Source organism: Anser cygnoides, chromosome 26 (genome assembly GCF_040182565.1).
Source record: "Anser cygnoides isolate HZ-2024a breed goose chromosome 26, Taihu_goose_T2T_genome, whole genome shotgun sequence".
Taxonomy (NCBI): domain Eukaryota; kingdom Metazoa; phylum Chordata; class Aves; order Anseriformes; family Anatidae; genus Anser; species Anser cygnoides.
Window position 1 is genome coordinate 5,435,851 of NC_089898.1, and position 18,013 is coordinate 5,453,863.

At 47.6% G+C, this 18,013-nt stretch overlaps 1 protein-coding gene across 3 annotated transcripts in view; it reads left to right on the forward strand.

The window, feature by feature from the left end:
* Positions 1-11,756, forward strand: part of GFPT1 (glutamine--fructose-6-phosphate transaminase 1) — a 43,452-nt gene extending 31,696 nt beyond the window's left edge. For 2 of the 3 annotated variants that reach the window (XM_048053969.2, XM_048053971.2), the window contains one exon: positions 557-4,911. In XM_048053969.2, coding sequence (XP_047909926.1) covers positions 557-601 — 45 coding nt within the window. In that variant the 3' untranslated portion in view covers positions 602-4,911. Of the gene's footprint in view, positions 1-556; positions 4,912-11,412 lie in introns of those variants that run through there. The other variant, XM_048053970.2, reaches the window with a different exon arrangement.
* The last annotated feature ends 6,257 nt before the right edge of the window (positions 11,757-18,013 follow it).

Sequence of the window (18,013 nt, forward strand, 5' to 3'; positions counted from 1 at the left end):
TTTGAAGTCTGTGGGGGTTGTCTGTGTGATTGCTTGAGCTACTGGAACTGCCAGGTTAAATTGTAGACATGACAATTGCAGAAGCTTTTTGTGAACAAAACGTGAAGGCAGTCTACTACACTTGGCTGAGCCTCATGCAGTTCGAGTTGGACACGTCTGTTTTCTGGTACAAGCGTACTGTTGCTGGAGAGCTGGTAGGAAGCTGAAATGAAGTTTAAAATCAAAATCAACAGAAGGATGTTTAAAAAAAACAGAGTCTGTGTTAGTTATTTGATCTTAATACAGACACTGGCCTCTACCACTTACTGCAGTGACCTTTTATCATTTGAGAACTGTAGCAATTTACATTGAAGGGACTAACTGTTTAGTTTTTGACAGAGTTGTAACAACTGAAGTCAATGGACTTTTTTGGCATTGATTATCCTAAGTTAACAGGGAAATGTGTTCAGTCACTTTCAGTTTAAACACAGAGCAAACATTCCACGCATTACAAAGTTATACACAAGGAAAGTGTCTAAATACTCACAAGCATCTTCTTTCTCCTCCCTCTCTGCAGGTTGATTTTCCAAGAAATCTGGCCAAGTCCGTAACTGTAGAGTGAAAGATCATCTGAATCATAGGGGCAAAGGGGAATTAAATGAAAGACTTTTTTTGGTACCAAAATAACTTGATTTTAAAGTCCCCTAGGTAAATCTTATTTTGGTAAATCATTGTTTGTGTACACGATCACCGTACTTCCATTACATTAGTGATTGTCAAATTGATTCCACATGCTATGTCAGTAGCTTTGGGTTTTTTGAACAATAGATTTCCATGCAAGATATTAAATGGTTTTCTTTAAAGATTACTGAGCCTTCTAGGTAAGGGGCCCTTCACTTTACTTTTAGATACTGTCATTGTTTCTTATCCAGTGTGACTCATTCCAGTCATTGATGAGAAACCATTCAGTGAATTACCTGTCATGCTCTCAGGCAGTGAAGCAGGATACCAGATTATGCAACTGGAACAAGAGCTGTTACTGGTCATGCTTGTGCAGATATTTTAACAGCGAGAAACTGTAAACAAGCATTTGGGTCAATTTCTGCCTCATTTGTAAAAGGGAATTCAACTGACCTGTCACAGCCTCTGAAATTTTAGGCATGTGGTAAATGTGCTAAGAAAGTAATTTTGTTTCAGAAAGATTTTATCTATGCCAAATACCTAGCAACTGACAATCTCATAGACTCGGTGGGCCATAACACACCATGTAACACCAGCAGGTATCTGTAGTTGTGCCCATGAAGACAGTGGAACTCGCGCCTTCAAGTGTAAGTGGAAGCAGTGTCTGACTCAGAATGGATGCATGCCAAAGTGAGGAAAAACAGGAATATAACAGTGCTCAGTTTGTGGTGGTGCTTTGTTGATGCTGGTTTTTGGTGATTTTCTTTGTGTGTTTGTTTTTTAAACGAATAGCACTCTTCCTGCATTGAGGGATAAAGATTTTTGCCCTTGAACTGAGCACTGTGGCACTACAAACAGATTGTAAGGAATGGGCTTTATGTTGCTGCAGGTCACTTACTAGTCTGAACGTGTAGAAGAAAGTTTTTGTCTTGTCTCAGGCAGAGACGACACTGAATATTCCTTTCAGAGGCTTACTACATTAGACAAAGTCCCCTGATAAATACATGGATTCTGGTTTATTTATGAGTAGTTCATACAGTTGTAGTGGCGTATGTGATTATGTCAAATTCAGCTGTTGTAAAACTGGAGGGGATAAAGGCTTGATACGTGTGAAAAAAAATACACTGATAATTGTATAACAAGTTTGCAGAGAATCAGAAATTACACAGAAAATAAGCCTTGAAGATTTAATACCAGCTTTGAAAAAGTCATTAAATGGCATTTAGCTAGGTGTTTCCTAATGCAGAAAGGTGAATTTCCTGCCCAGGTGGTAGGCTTTGAATTAGCTTTATACAAACAGCATAAAAAGAAAAGCAAACTACGAGGTGTAAAGCAATGCTTGACAAGTCATGGTAAATATTCCAGATCACTTGCTGCCCCCCAGACTGCTTTAACAAATGTAAACGTAGCTCTCCTCATGCAGGTTGCAAGATGACTGCCAAGTAGTAGTAATGCAGCCTGACCTGTACAGTAAAAGACAACTGCTCAGACTGAGGTGTTTCCAAAGACCGTGTAGCAATTCTACTTTATATAAAACCGCAGTAGCCTATTTAACTTCAATTCAGTATCAGCTCAAGGCTGATACTTTTATTATGTTAATTAGATTAAAATGCTGCGTGCCTGGAAACAGTTTCTTAAAGCCAATATATGTATGTTTATCAACACATGGTATTCAGACTATTAATTTATGAATGCATTGTGCTGCCAGTGTCTGTTTAAGAGCAAAGAAGTAAATACTTAATTTTATTTGTACAATATTTGCCTATGAGGCACTAACTTGTAACAGTTAACGTGCCTCTGCCTAAACATGACTTGTAGACTTCTTCCCTGCTTCATTGGAGAGGATACTTCTCCTTAAGGAACAAACAACGTATGTTCAATACTAACAGTTTGGAGACAGTTCATTTTCCTCCATCTCCCACTCAGCTTTTAAGAGAAGGGAAACTGTGAACCTTTAACATGGAGGGTGGGAAGCAAGGAAGGGCTTCCCCCTACTCCCCAGCATAAGGACTTGCAGTACCACATCCTATGTTCTTGTTAGCATGGTGTCTAGTGGGAAAGAACCTGCAAGAGAATTAAGATCTATTTCTCCTATTCCATTCAGAAGAAAAACAACAAGCATTGCTTTTGTCTAGCCTTGTACAGGTAATTGTCTGCTGGCTTACCAAGTCTCCTAGCAAACAGGATGGTAGACATCATGTTAAAATACAGATTGCTGTTCAGTAAAAGTTTGATAATTCAGGCTGTTAAATATTTATGAAAGTAACTTGTGTACAAAGAGGACCAAAGAACAGGATTCTAAGTTAGAAATTTAAGTCTGACACTCTCCTGTTGGGTGTAACTGTACAGATATTGCTGAGTTATTTGGTTTTAATGCTGTGATAGACAAATCCTTATTCTTAGTAATTTAAGGCATTAAAACTCATGACGAATACTTCATTTGTCAGAAGTAAAGGTAGTATTCACTCCCCTATATTCTGCAAGTTGCCAGTAAACTGCCTGAAGTGTACAAAAATCCGCCTGCCAAAACAGAGGTTTAGTCGCTAATTGCAACTAGGCTGTTGGATGTTGTAATGCTTAATATCAAAGAATGCTGTAGAGCACACTTGCTATGAAGAATTTCTCTGATGAGCATGGTAGGGAATCCGTAAAGCATCTCATTGTTGTTAATTGCTATGCCTGTGTGAAGTGAGAATGTATAAAGGACTCTTCTTAGCTTTCCTTACCTCATTTTGTGTAGATGTGTTGCATTTTGATGAACAGATGATGTTTCTCTTTTCCCTAGAAAACTTTCAGAATGTCTTGTGATATTTATTAACAGCCAGTCAGTCTTCTGCTCTCCAGAATGAATGTTTTGCTTACTGAGCCAGTAAAACTCCCTCTTTCCTAACTGAGGTGTTCAAAAATTCAGTAGCCCTGTCACTAAAATTGAGCCACAGGTAAATACAGATAAAGGCCTTTGTCATTTGAAATAGCAGCTGCCTATTACTTCATACGTTTGTCATAGTTTATTTTGACTGAAGTAACTGGTTTCCTCATCTATGTCTGCAGAGGCTTAAAGGGAGGTACAAGCCCCATCGGTCTTAGGGTTTTTTCTAATTACCGAAGACCAGAGAACTTCAAGCTCGGCACGCTGTTTCTTCGTAACAGATCTTAGCCAGATTCCACACTGTTAGTAAGGTGATTCCACACTGTTAGTAAGGTTATTCCACAAACATGGGAAAGTTGTTTGTGGAGTATGCTTCTGCCAGAAAGGTTTCTTCCTCCTGGCTGTACTGAAGAAAGTCTAGAGACAGTTCTTTCCTGAACGTGAGAGATGAGTAAGTACCATCTGCACACACGTGCTTATAAAGAGCCCAAACCAGTATTTGGGTAGCCTTGTCTTTGTAAGGTACAGCGCTGACAGGGGAAGTGCTGTCTCCTTTTTAGCATGCTTTTACTGGCTGGAAGGTAATTGCGTACCACTGATATGGGGATGCTCTTCCAGCCAGACAGCTGCCTTGACCTCCTTGTTCAGAACATCTCAAGCCCTTTGTATTCAAAAGCTGCATTAGTGAAAGCTTCACGTAGACCATTTTGGAGACAAGTGGGAAGGATCTCATGGATATGACAACATGTAATCTTGCTCCATTTGGAACCTTAACACTAGCACAGACAGACTAGGTTTGGTTAAGCTGCAGATTTAAATGTCTAAAGGCACAAGGAAGACCAAAATATTAGTGCAAAATTGTTGGTTTTTTTTCCTCTCTAGTAGTTACTAGCAGTCCTTGACACCACAAGTAGGTGGCTGACAGCAGCATATATGATGGAGAGGGAAATTGAAATTGGGCCCGTGCAGCAGCACATCAGTGTTTAGCTGTGGCTGATTTTAGATCCTACCTGAATGTACCAAACTTGCCTCAAAGCCTGGAGCCCCTCTTCCACATCAGAAACAGGAAGAAGAAACAGCAAAGAAGTATTTGGCTTGAATAAAAGGAAAGACTATTTGCCTTCAGTTTATGTAAATAGACGTTTGAAATGGCAAATACCACCATTTCTTCCCTTCTAGGTCTGTATGTACTGTGCTTGTACATATCCAGCTGGCTTGGTTTGTGGGGACCAGTCTGTATCTTGTTTCCTGTTGTGTGCTGTATGCAGAAGATGTCTTACTTTTGTCTGTAGTGTTTTATAATTTGGGTTCTGTCTTTTTGCTTACTTTTTTGTATCTCACCCTTTGAATAAAATCAAGTGCCCTACATTAAACAAACTGAATTACTGGTCTTTAGTTACATCTATTAAAGAATAGGTAACCCCTGTGAAAGTTAAGGGCAATATATACAAAGCAGAAAAAGACCCAAAGCTTAACTCTCTTCTAACTGGCCAGGCTTTTTTTTTTTTATTTAATAACATATCTGAGATATATTTCAACTCACTTTCTATCCTTGATTTTGTTACTAACCAAAAACAGTGAAGAGGAAAGCCCATGAAACATCCCTGAGGCAGAACAGGTGGTATTACCTTCTGTACCTTCATTCTCATTTAACAATCGCTTTTCTATCACTGGATAAAACAAAAGAGCAGTTAGTACAGCCCAGATACAACCTGTGCTCAGTGATCTTCACACATGCCCCATGCAATTTTGAAACTCACAGTTCTTTTTTTCAGCTTTTTTGTAACTGCCCCCAGTTTGGGTAATGTCAGGCAGGCTGGGAGCACCACAGCGCTGCTTTGCTGCCCCAGCAGTGCAGGACGACTTGGGTGCTGAGGTGGTACAGTTAAGTTCTTGTAAGTCAACAGCTGGTGACTTAGAGATTGTTCATGTCTTAAAAATGCATGGACAACTTTGTAAGCAAAACCCACAATGACAAAAGCCTATCTGGAATTCCACCCCTCCTCCACTTGGAGCCATTCAGGAATTAATTTCCCTAGGGACCTTCACCTCTGCAGGGGAAGAATATCAAACGTGGACATTTATTTCCCCAAATAAAGTGAGCAGCCTGGACTTGCTCTTCTTACAAATACTTTTCCTGTGCAAGTAGTAGTAAAGTCACAAGACTGCTTTTGAAGGCTAGTGCCTTGGAACTATGCACACACATTCTTAGTATCGCAATTAAAGTCAGTGCCCACGCACAAAACCATAGCCAGATGTTGGGAGCAAGATTGTCCACTTCTGCTTGCTCAGCACTGCAGGAGGAAACAGCAGTACAGGCCTGCGTTAAGGTCACAAACAAAAACAAGTAAAACAGATCAAAGCTTTGGGCTTTCGTTTTGGTGCAGCTGTAGGACCCATCTGCTCGGGATGCTAAAAGGAGAGGGAACGGTGCAAGGAGCCAGCAAGGCAAGGTGGCTGTGTGCAGCATCATCCTCAGGTGCCTCCAGGGCTGTGCCGTGCTCAGGCTCCCTCCTCTCTGGGCTGTCTGCTGTGGCACCCAGACCTGAGCTCCTCACCAGCTGCTCCACAGCCCTGGCTGCATTTCCAGACACGGGACCTGTTCCTTCAGTGCAGCCCAGGGACTGCCCCATTTGAGGAGCAAGGGAATGGGTAAATGTGGGGTGCTGCCCAGGTTCTCCATTGCTTATTACCCCATGCGGGGCAACTAAGCACACGCACTGTGCACTGCATTTAGTTTAAGCCAATAGAAATGGCAGTAGGAAGACAAAAGCAAACGGATGCAGCCAGGGTCTCAGATGCTGAGGTTTACAGACAGGTATAAGCACTTGGTTTGAAAAAATTACACTAGCTTGCCTGCTCCAAAGTATGCCTTGGCCCTTCTAGAGCAACGTGCTTTGACAGCTACCCTTCACACGAGCTGTGCGTGGGCCTTCTGAAGTTTCTTTTCTGAGCCTTGAACTGCTGACTGCATATCCATGCAAGCTTCTTAAATTAATTTACCTAAAGGACTCTTTTTCTGTTATAAAGTGGTGCTGGCCCTTGCACAGGGGTCTTGCTAGGAGGAGCGCTGTGCCAAGCGCACACCTAAGCCCAGGGGCATGGTGTTCCTTCATCACCTTCTCCCCTTGCTGTGTGGCAATGGCTCTTCATCCCCCCCCCGTGGAGCGCACCAGGAGCCCGGTACAATGACTGCTCACACAGAAGGCACCTGTGTTGCAGCTGGAATCAGAGAAATGCCACTTCCCCCCAAAAAACAAGCCAGCTCTCAGGTGACTGTGAGACGCTGAGTGGGAAGCTAGCAGCCAGCCCATGGGGAATTCTTACCCCAGGAACAGGCGTGGAAAGGAGACCAGCACACCGCAGCATTTTTGCTGTACATAGGTGGAACAAAAAGGTGATGGTGTAAAACAAGCTCCCAGTTACCAGGCTGGTGTTTCACAAAAACACTCAACTATCAGCGGAGCCTTTCTTATATGTCAGCAAGATTTGCTGTGCGGGACAGCCTGGTGTTCCTAGACTGCATTTCCTTTTTGATTTGAGAAAAGCATGCAATCCTTACACCCCTTCAGAAACAAGTTAGTTTTGTATTTTTTCCCCTGAAAAGCAGCCATCCGTGCTCCTTGCCTCACAATGTGGACGAGCAACCCCTGTTTGTACACCGGGCACCATACAGACTGATGGGCTGGTGGGACCTGAGCTCCTGGTGCTTTCGCCAGCCCCACAGCATCACCCTGCAGCACCACAGCGGCCCCATGGTACTCAGAGTGCTAAGAGGAGCAGTTAAGTGCCTTAGCTTGAGAGAGCTGATGGGTCTTCCTGGGAAACATTTAAACGGGGACAGAGAGTTATCTCAGTGCAGCCTCCTGGCCAGGCCCACAGCTCAGTAGCTGCCTTCCCCCCTGCCCACGCCCCTCAGTGCTGGGCAGCTCTTCCAGCATCTCACTGCTGCTGTTACGTCTCCGTCTGGCTCGCCACATTTCCAGCTCCTGCGGCTTGGAAGGTCCAAGGAGCAAGGGCCCTGCGCTGCAGGTGGCAGACAGGAGCAGCTCTGGCATCGCCCACAGCAACAAGAAGGCGAACCCTCAGGTACCGACTGCTTCAGTGCTGCAAACACGGGCGGAGACAGATTGTGGGGACAGCTGTGACCAGTCGTGCACATCGGCGGCGCAGCCTGCGCCTGCATTTGGACAATCTGGCTTTTTTTATTTTTTTATTTTTATTTGTTTTGTCACCTCCTGCTCAGGGTTTCTGGACTATGGCAGGCCTGACCCAGAAGCTGCCTTGTATGCCTTGAAGAGGCTATTTTTGTCCTATTTCCTTGCTTCTATCAGCTGGTTGGAATACATTGTGGGCATTTGAAAAGGGAAAAGAGAAGAAAAAGAAAAAAAAAGCAAGCTGGCCTGCTAAGATGGTCCATGCAGTGCTAAAGTGGTTACCCAGCCTCAGAGACCCACAAACCAGACGTGACGGGACTCCTCCCCGCTCCTCAGTCTCATTCTTTATTGTTAAGGTCAAATAAAATATGTTCCCATGATCCTTACGCATTCCTATGGAAACAACTTTAAACAAACAAGCTGCTCGCCTGCGCCTGGACAGTGAGCAGTGAGATTACTGTAACACCAGATCCCGAAAGCTGTGGGGAGCCCGGATGCACTGGAGACGCTGGCGGCATCACGCAGCTCACAGCCAGGCACCAACGGGGTCCAGGAGCTCGTGCGTGGGGAGCCAGGAGGTGGGGGCACCCAAAGCCCTTATTAAGCAGGAGACAACCCCGCACAAGCAAACCTCACGCCTGGCCAGCACCAAAGGGACACCACAAAGGGGGAGCAGTCAGCAAACCTGCAAGAGACAGGACCAGCACCTCCGTGCTCCTCTCATTTCTGTCCGTGCACAAAACTACGTCACCATGTGCACCACGGAGTCATTGATAGGATGGAGATGCTGCCTGTCCTCCCTGCTGATGCCAGTTGCCGCTGGAACAAGCCTTCCTGAAGCTCACAGGTGGGTGCTTTCTAGCACCCAATACTGGGCATGACACTGTCTGCCCTCACAGGATGACTCTCATTGCATCGGCACCCTGAGGATGTGCCTGGAAGTTGGTTCCGTAGCCAAAGCCATCCTTCAGGGCTGTCAGTCCTGGCTCCTGGCACAGCTGTGCTGGGAAATCCCAGCTTCAGCCACAAAACCTCCTCTCTCTGGCACTTGCAGTCCCACCACAAGACCGGCACAAGGGCACCGGGTGAACAGACAGAACGGCCCCTGTGGTCTCCGGCTGAACAGTTCTGCTCTAAGCTGTGGCAGGGACTCGCATTCCCTCTTGTATTTATTTATTTTTTTCATCATTTCCCATCATCAGGAAGATGAGCTTTTCCAAGCCCAGCTAGAAACACCAGTGAAAATCAAAGTTATCGTCGATCCAAGCAGCCCCAACTGGTCTACCACGGGAAAACTTAAGACACATACTCCCCAAGCCAAGACAGGATGCTCACATTCAGGCAATGACCTCCCCAGAAGTGTAGCAGCCAGCCTGTGCAGCCAGCCACTGCCAGGTGGAATGTAGGGGTGTGTGGGGGGGTGGGAATTTCTGAGTTGCACAAAGCTGGAAACGATGCACACAGGAAAAAAATCCTGCTGAACCACACCAGGATGACCCAGTGAATGTGCATTGCACTGCTCATGGAGTCCTCAGCTCAAGGAGAGCAGCGGTCCTCACCCACTCCGCTCCACGGGGGATCCTGAGCCCACGGAACAGCCACATCACCTCCCTTAGCATAACTGGCAGACGGCCTTGGGGAAGGGCTCATGACAGAGCTTAACGTGTAGGCTACAGGAATTGCATCCAGGACTGTCCCTGCAAGACCACATCCAAGTAAGGCAGGGGGCAAGTGGGGGCTTGAGACAGGCATGAGCCAACTGCTTCTGAGCAGAACAGCCAGGTTTGGAGGGAATTTTGGCTGCAGGGCTGTAGGTCACTGGGTCCATGTAGGGATCAGTGCGGACCAAAGCCACCTGCCCTCAGCCCTCCAGGTGCTGCCAGCCAGGGACAAGGGCTTGTCACAGTCCTTGCCCTCAGGGGGGATGAGCTGCGTGACAAATTTAGAGCTGAAAGCTGCTCCTGAGGCAGCAGTCTGTCACATTTCTCCAGGAAGAGTCCTGTTTGGGTTACCATATGTCCAAGTGGTATCAGGGCATACACTACATGGAAAAGCAATAAAGCAAGTAATTTAATTGTATCTGTCTTCAATTTAATGCAACCAGCTGGCTTGTGGCAGGCCAGCAGCCAGGGGGTTGTGGATAATTGGGGTATGCTGGTCACAGCTCCAGACAAACTTCTCTTCAGGAGATGAGGGTAGTTTCTATAAGCACAGAAAAAAGAGAACTGTGCTTTAACACTGCAGAAACATCAGCTAAGAAACACTTTTCTCATCAGTAGAAGCAAGCAGGGAAATGTTAGGCTGGGAGAAGGGCTCACCAGCCTGGGAATGCCGTGGTCTTCGATGTTTTCTGCTTGTTTCAGCCACAGCGGGAAGCCCTATATAAAGTCATGTTCCAAAGGGAAATATCTGCCATTATCTTATGACTGGAAACACAGAGGAAGAAGAATGCAAAATGACTTGTCAATAAATGCCTGCCACAGGACAGGGGAGAGCAAAGCCCAGGTTTTCCTTCTAGCCAGGGAGAGGCAGTGGCAGAGCGAGAGGCTGCACTCAGAGATGTCAGCTGAGTCTCACGTCGCCCTGCAAAATGTACTTCCTCCATGCAGAGCTGAAAGACACTGACACAGTGTCCCTTCCTCACATGCCATCAGCTCCAGAAACACTTCTGTTAGCGACACCAGTCTGCAGACATCTCCTTTCCCACCTCCCTCGAAAAAAACAGTTGCTCTGAACATTAATGTGTTTATTCAGCATTTGAGCAGCTCTGAAGTGCCAGATGCAGGGGCTGAGTTGCACTCGGTGTCTCTCAGTTGCACCCCCCCCCAGTTAAATAAGATGCCGTAAGCAGCACTGTTACCCTCATCTTGCTGGGTTTCTGTGGCATCCCCACAGCAGGGCATGGTTTAGGGCACCTAAGCCTGGAGGAACCGCAGGGGCTCCTAAGGCCACTCAGCCTGGGTGGATGCTGCTTCCCAGAATGCAAACAGGTAGAAAAACCCCAAAGCGAATGGTCCTGAGTGACCCACAGGCTGTTTCAAAGCCATGCCCATCCTGGCACAGAGCCTGCTGCCAGCGCTGCTAATTGCCCCGGATGAGCTGGGGGGGCTCTGGTTCGTGCCTCAGACCCAGTCCCTCCAGAGCCAGAGCTTTGCCAGGGTGCTGGTGCAGTGTGGCAAAGACGGAAAATTTCAGTGCTGGATTTGCAGCTCCATTTGGAGCCTGCCCAGCATGTTGCAAGAGGAACCTCCATGTCCCAAAAAGACAAACCCCACTTCCCCAGCACCCAACTCCTCCAGAGCACTGCACGGCCACTCACGAGCTCCCAGCATGGCCCCAGAGGCACTGGGGCAGTAGCATCAGCCTCTGTGGGCACTGACAGAGAGGCAAGAAAGAGCTGAGCTACACAGCATCATGTGTCCCTCGAGAGCCAGGATTAACCCTCTCATCATGCTTTTTCCTGTAGTATCACATTTACAGTGACTAATCCCATCGAGATGGGATTGTTATCCCACGCACACCAAGCCCTGCTTTGTCTAAGTGCAGGATCGACACTGCAGAGAGCAGAAAAGCCTCATCTCCGGGGCTTTCCAAACCCCACGCGGCGGATCCCGGGGCTGACAGGATGGAGCATGGCTGCATGCTCCATCCGAGCAGCAGCGGCAGCATGGCTGCACCTCCCTGCTGCCAGGGCTCCGCTTTTCACGGCTGCTCTCCTTTTTGCAGGTGGACCGCATCGCTGCCACCAGAGACTGAGTGCTGACGCCGCTTCGCCGCTCGCTTTGCACGCAGCTGCCCGAGGAAAAGGAGCAACGGGTGAGCTGCAGGCAGCCAAAACCACATCCCTGGGCTGCCAGCTGCTCTGCCCGCACCCCAGGGCATCAGTCGGAGGCAATGAGCATCAGTCAGGTCCTGTCTGCTCTGCACAACCCAGGCTGGCAGCCCCAGATTGGAGTGTTTTGCACTGAGCAAGGCGTAGAAAACCCACAATATGTGACAGACAGTCACGGGTTTGATGGTTGCATTTTGCACTGCAGTTCTTGCCCTGTTTTTAGGTTTCAAACAATAAAAGACTACACGCATGTCTTTTTTTTTTTTTTTCTTAAAGCAAATGTCAGAAGTGAAGCACTCTGCTTTGGAGGTGCCAGTGCTTGTCTTTTCTTGGAGGGTTCCTTCCCTTCTTGGCTTCTGCAGCCAAAGAAACAAAGCTAAGTTCAGGAATTCCCCAGCCTCCTTTCTGTCCCTGCCCAACTACAGCTTTGACAGCTAAAGTCAAATTTTCTTTGACATGAACTCTTGGCCTGCACGCTAGCATGGTGAGGACAGATCTTAGATGCATGACACGTAAAGCTTGGACGTTTAGTCCTTGTGATGGCTTTGCAGGTCACGAGAGCCTGGCGAGGCAGCCCTGCATCTCGCTCCATATCTTTAACACACCAGTCCATGCAGACAAGAAAAACCTCCTGAAATATCAATGGCAAGCTCCTGGTAGCGGGGAAAAACCGTCGCCTTCTATATGTCAGATTAGGAAGCTACAAAAGCAGTATGAGAGGCAGAGGAGGGGTGGCTTGGGGTTAAAACCGTGGGGCTGGGATGTCATGAAACACCTTCGGTCCAGTGGGGACTGTGGCTTGTGGTGGCCCTCAGAGACAGGCTGCCTGGCTTGCTCAGGGGACCCTACTAGCAGGAGCAGGGTTTGAACTGCAGATGCATAAAGCTCGCACCACTGTGTAACCCATGGGTTGTGTATTCCTGACACTAACAAGGACCAGGCCAGCCAGCCCCACATGGTCCCTGGTCACAGGTTAGAGATGGCATCAGGGATCAGCACTATGTGGCAGCTGCTACCCCAAAACCCACCGAGATTCACCCGGACTGTTTAGCTGTGACAATCACCAGCCTTTTGCACACACAGTGCTCACACGGATTCCATTCAGGACTGAAAACCTTTTGCAAAGTGCTTTAAGCTTTGCTAAGGCAGATCTCAGCAAGGAGGGGAGAAATTCGCACTGGTGTTGCAGAAAGCAATAGTTAAGGCTGGCTTATGCAAGTACCAGATTTTGAAGGGGCTATGTTAGTGAGCTTTCATTCACCTCCAAATGAAGAGGGAGTGAAAGAGTAAAGCTTTTCTGCTTTTAAACAAAACCCAGGTTGCTCGGTCACACCCCTCTAAACACCAAATAGACCTGCAGTAATGCCACAAGGGGAAGGTAGGAAACCAGACTTTGCAGATTGGTATGGGCTGGGAAAAGGGCTCAGCAGCAGACTGAGAAGCAGCACTTCCTGGGCAGTCTCATGCTGAGGCTTGAAAAGAAAAAAACCCAGCTGCTTCCAGTTGTGCCAGGTGAAAAGGAGGGGTGGGGATGATGCCTAAGGCAAGCTGTGCTGCTGGGGCAGGGCAGTGTCCCTCACACTGGTACTGCACGATGGGATGGACAGGGACATGCCCAGCCTGTGTGCCACCTCCCCACCCCCACATCTGTGCAATGTCCAGCTACACAGCAGAGAGCATGGAAAACCCTTGGAACACGGACCATTTCAGTTATAAATTTTGTGCTTGCCTGCATGCTAGGAAACTTTTCTCACCATTCAGGCACCAGCTGAAGGATCAAGTAGGAAAAATTGTAATTCGAGGGGTTCTGCTGGCAAGTCCTTATCCCTGGGTGGCCAGAGCAGTAGAAGCAGCTGCCCCACAAGGACTGAGCACAGAGCTTGGGCTTTATTTCAGGTCCCGTTCTTGGGATTTCAGCCACTGCTGCCTAATCACCCCTTATCTCAATTCAATCAGCATGATGCAGCCTGTGGTGAAAAATAATTCCAAAAACAAAACAAAACAAAACAAAAGACAACAACAAAAACAAGCGAGCACCCCAAAAATCTGTAATGTTTGAACTGACCCAGACCATCCTGACTGACAGTTGTGCCTCCAGAACAAGGGCACACAATGAAAATAAATGAAGTGCAGACAAAGCTCGTTTTTTAGCAGAAGCTCCTTTAGCCTATTGTAAGCAGGAGGAAAAATTAATTACAGCAGCCTTGCAGAGTTAAATCTGATCTGGACAGCGGCTGTGTCTTCTGCCTGACTCACAGTGCTAATTCACACAGACACCCAGTGGCAGCACAGATGCTCAGGGCTGAGGTTCAGACACTGTGCAGTAAGTGAGAAATCAGACGTCTTTCCAGCAGGCATTGGATGAGGTGTCCAGCAAGGAAGCATGACTGGAAGAGACCTTGTGCCTCTGAGCTCAGGGCCACCTGCCACCAAGTCTTGCTCTCACATCAAACGCCCAGAACACCACGCTCTTGCCTGGGCATTGAGGAATATCCTTGCTTTTCCTGCCATCTCAACCAGGAGTGTGGCAGGTGTTGGCCAGAAACACTTTTTTTAGGATAATAAAGGACAGTTGGGTGTACATGAAAGTACATTTGTCCTCTCCCCCTTGCACAGTTTTCAAAAGCCTATCATGTATGGTCCTCAGTAAGAGAGATAAGCCGTGCTCAGTGTACTCGCAGTCACTGTCATATGAGACACACACACAGAGACACCACGATCATGATCTAGTGCAAATCTGCCACTTTGATCAAAATGCATTTAAAATAATAATAACAATTTGCAGCAATAATGTTTCCATACTGCACCTGCCTAAATTAGCCTAGTAAAGCAAAGCAGGAAAACACCCTGACACTTCCCCACAAACTGTAGCACCAGAAGTGCAGAAGTGTGCTCGAGGGCTGCTCGAATCCTCTGCTCTGCAACAGTTTGTCTGCAGCTGAGCAGCACAACCAGCAGACCTGCTCCTGCTGCAGACTTTGGCAGTTGTGCCAGAAATTGCTCCTTGAGACAACATCCCCCTTCCCTTTCATCGGCTTGGAGGTCTCCTCCAGCAGCATGAATATGTTTGTCTTCCCTGGAGCATGGGAAGCAACTGTGAAACCCTGCAGCATTTATGCAATAGCAAACTGCAACTTTTGAGACTTGCCAGCACATGGACTATCACACCCCCAGCTGCAAGCCCCTCTGAGGAGTGGGGTGCATGTGGTAATGGCTTTCAGCACAGCTCATCTTTCATCTCTTCCACAGAAAGGGAGAAAGAGGTGAAAAAAAAAAAGAAAACATCCTGAGCTTCCAATGAAGTGATGGATCCATGAGCTTGCTGCAGACAGACAGGCACACATCACCATTGCAAGTCATTTCTGCCCTGCCATCTCCCTGGTGGAGCTGGCTGTGATTAAATAGTATTCCAACAGCAGTAGAAAGGGAGGAAAAAAAATGAAGTCATGAATTTTTGGACAGGAAACACATGGGAAGGGGAGGGGACAGGACTAAATGGGAGTGGCATATCAAGTGTGAAAGATGCATTCTATTTGTCGCTTTCTGGTGCAGGGTTTTGTCCTGCAGCAGCCCAGGTAGGAATTTGTTTTCCCTGTCTCCCTTCTGCCAGGACTCCTCTGCTGGGGCTCTCTTGCTCTCTCGCTCTCTCCAAGGTCTGCGTGAGCTCAGTGGAGCTGCACACTCAGAGAGAGCTGGCATCACTTCAGTGCCCTCCCATACCGCAGGCACACGCACAGGGTGCATAGTGCAGGAAAAAGGAGAATCCTTACCCCCAACACACTCCGCTTTTGACTGAAATGATCTAAATGAACTCATAAGCAACCCTGTGCTTGTTTTAGCTCAGGATAATTTGCGACGGGGTTGTACTGGACTTCCTCGCTGCTGCAGGCTTTTGCAGCTCTGTGCCAAGGCCTCCCCCTGTCCGTCTCCCACACGGGCTCTGCCCCAGCAGCGCCACTTATCCCTGGCCCCTGGAGACACAGGGAAATTTTGTGTCCACCTCGGTGATCCCCCGTGGTGATTTGTTTAAACTGGTTTTCCCCCAGCTTCCAGAGCCATTATGATGCTGCTGCTCAGAGAAGTTGGCTTTTGCAATGCTACAGTTTGTCCTCTAAACCTGGATTATTACATTCTTGTGCACTTTGCCTGCTTGACAAGTATTGAAAGACCCCATGAGCTAATGTGGTCCCTACCTATGTCTCCAATCAGGATCTGTTTTTAACCTGAAGAACCAGCGGCTTCTCTGGCTGGTTTCCAGCAGTTCCTGCCTTCTCTCTCTCTCTCTTTTTTTTTTTTTTTTTTTTTTTTTGGTTCTCACATTCTGGTCTGCTTCTTATTTATTTAATTTTATGTTGTGGGAATGTAAAAACGTGCCACAGTGGATTAGGCTGGAGGCCTGGGTGGTCCAGCACTTGGCTTCAGATGGTGGCTGTTTCAGCCAAATTTTTTCAGCAAGGAATCATTTTGAAGAGGTGTAAAGCAAAGGCCAAGTCTCCTCCAGTCTGTGTTCAGGCAAAAGCCCCTGCACACCAGTGAGGGGCAGGATGCTCCCGCACTTAGAGCATCAGCAGCTTCTCCAGGCACAGGTCCCTTCTCTTCCTTAGTTTGCTGCAATGGGGACACCTGTGCCAGCATGGGCAGGTCACGGTCACAGGCAGGAGCTGTGTGACTCTGCCCATGCTATAGCTGGGGATGCACACAGGAAAGCAAACAGGAAAATTTATTCTAGAAAACGGCAGAGTATGACAGAGGACCTGCCTGGTTTAGGCCACTGACCTACTGAGGGGCACTGAAAGGTGACCACAAAGGGAGACTTTGTGCAATGGGACCATGTTCTACTGCACCATGTCAGGAAGGAGGGATCTGCAAATACAGCTCCCAGAACAAATGAAGGTCAACATGGCCAGGTACAAGGGCCTATGTCTGGGCTGGTGCAATCCCAAGCATCAGAAGCATAGAATCATTAAGGTTGGAAAACCCCTCAAGATCATCTGGTCCAACCATCACCCTACCACCACTGTCACCCACTAAACCATGTCCCTAAGCACCAGGTCCAACCTTTCCTTGAACACCCCCAGGGACGGTGACTCTACCACTTCCCTGGGCAACCCATTCCCATGCCTGACCGCTCTTTCTGAGAAGAAATGTCTCCTCATTTCTAACCTAAACCTCCCCTGGTGCAATTTGAGGCCATTCCCTCTAGTCCTATCACTAGTTATCTGTGAGAAGAGTCCGACCCTCAGCTCCCCACAGCTTCCTTTCAGGTACCTGGAGAGAGCAATAAGGTCTCCCCTGAGCCTCCTCTTCTCCCGACAAAACAACCCCAGTGCCCTCAGCTGCTCCTCACAGGACTTATGTTCCAGGCCCTTCGACAGCTTCGTAGCCCTTCTCTGGACATGTTCCAGGGCCTCGATGTCTTTCAGAGCTTAGAGATGAGTGGGCTGAGAGCAGCCCTGCACAGAGGAGGACTTGGGGGTAGCAGTGTGTGAAAAACTCAGAATGAGCTGGCAAGGTGCCCCATCTCTGGAAGTGCTCAAGGCCAGGTTGAATGGGGCTCTGGGCAACCTGATCTAGTGGGAGATGTCCCTGCACATAGCAGGGGGGTTGGACAGGAGGAACTTTAAGGTCCCTTCCAACCCAAACCATTCTGTGATCCTACAACAGAGAAGGACACAAGGACAGGGCACAGCACAGGCTGGGTGTAGCCCCATTGTGCTCCTGTTTGCTTTCTGGTTGGCACGCAGCAGGCCATCTGCCTCCAGAAGTCAATGGCCATCAATTGATGCAAGAACAGGAGAGAAACGCTAGGAACAAAACTACTCCGTTGCTGCTTACAACCTGCATGCAGCAGCTTCTTTGTAAAAGATGGATAGAAAAAAGTGAACATGGCATTTCTTTGGCATTCGTGCACACGATTCTTTCAACTGTCTGGTGCAGATGGCACATGATCACCTTCTGTTTTATTAGGAAGTTTGTTAACAGAAGGCCAGACTTGGAAGGCTTGAAGCATGGCTGTGGAGTCACAGCTGGAACAGGCATGAGACCAAGATATCTGGAGACAAAGGGAAGCTCTTGCCAAGAGAAAAATCAAAAGTTGTTTTGCAAGGTGAGCCAGATTCCCTTCTAAGGCATCCTATACATCAAGGTGAAATCCTGGAGCACTTGTCCTGGCAGAAGTCTGGCTGTACCACTTTCCCAAATACACTCCAGTGCTTCCTAGAGGACAAATAGTACTTCTGCAAAGCTCAGTGCTACTGTCTGCCTCTTCCACCTGCACTGCAACCAGAAACAATGTGCCCATGTCTGCAGCAATGCACAATGATGCAAGACTCCCTTAGAGCCATTTTACACGCATGCAGAAAGATACGCTTGTACCACTACTTCGTTGCACTGTCCTAGGCCAAGAAGAAATCTGGGAAGTTTCCACAGTTTTCTGAGGACCTTCAGATCAGAGGATACAATTTCTGAAGCTGGTCCTCACATATCCAAGGTGCT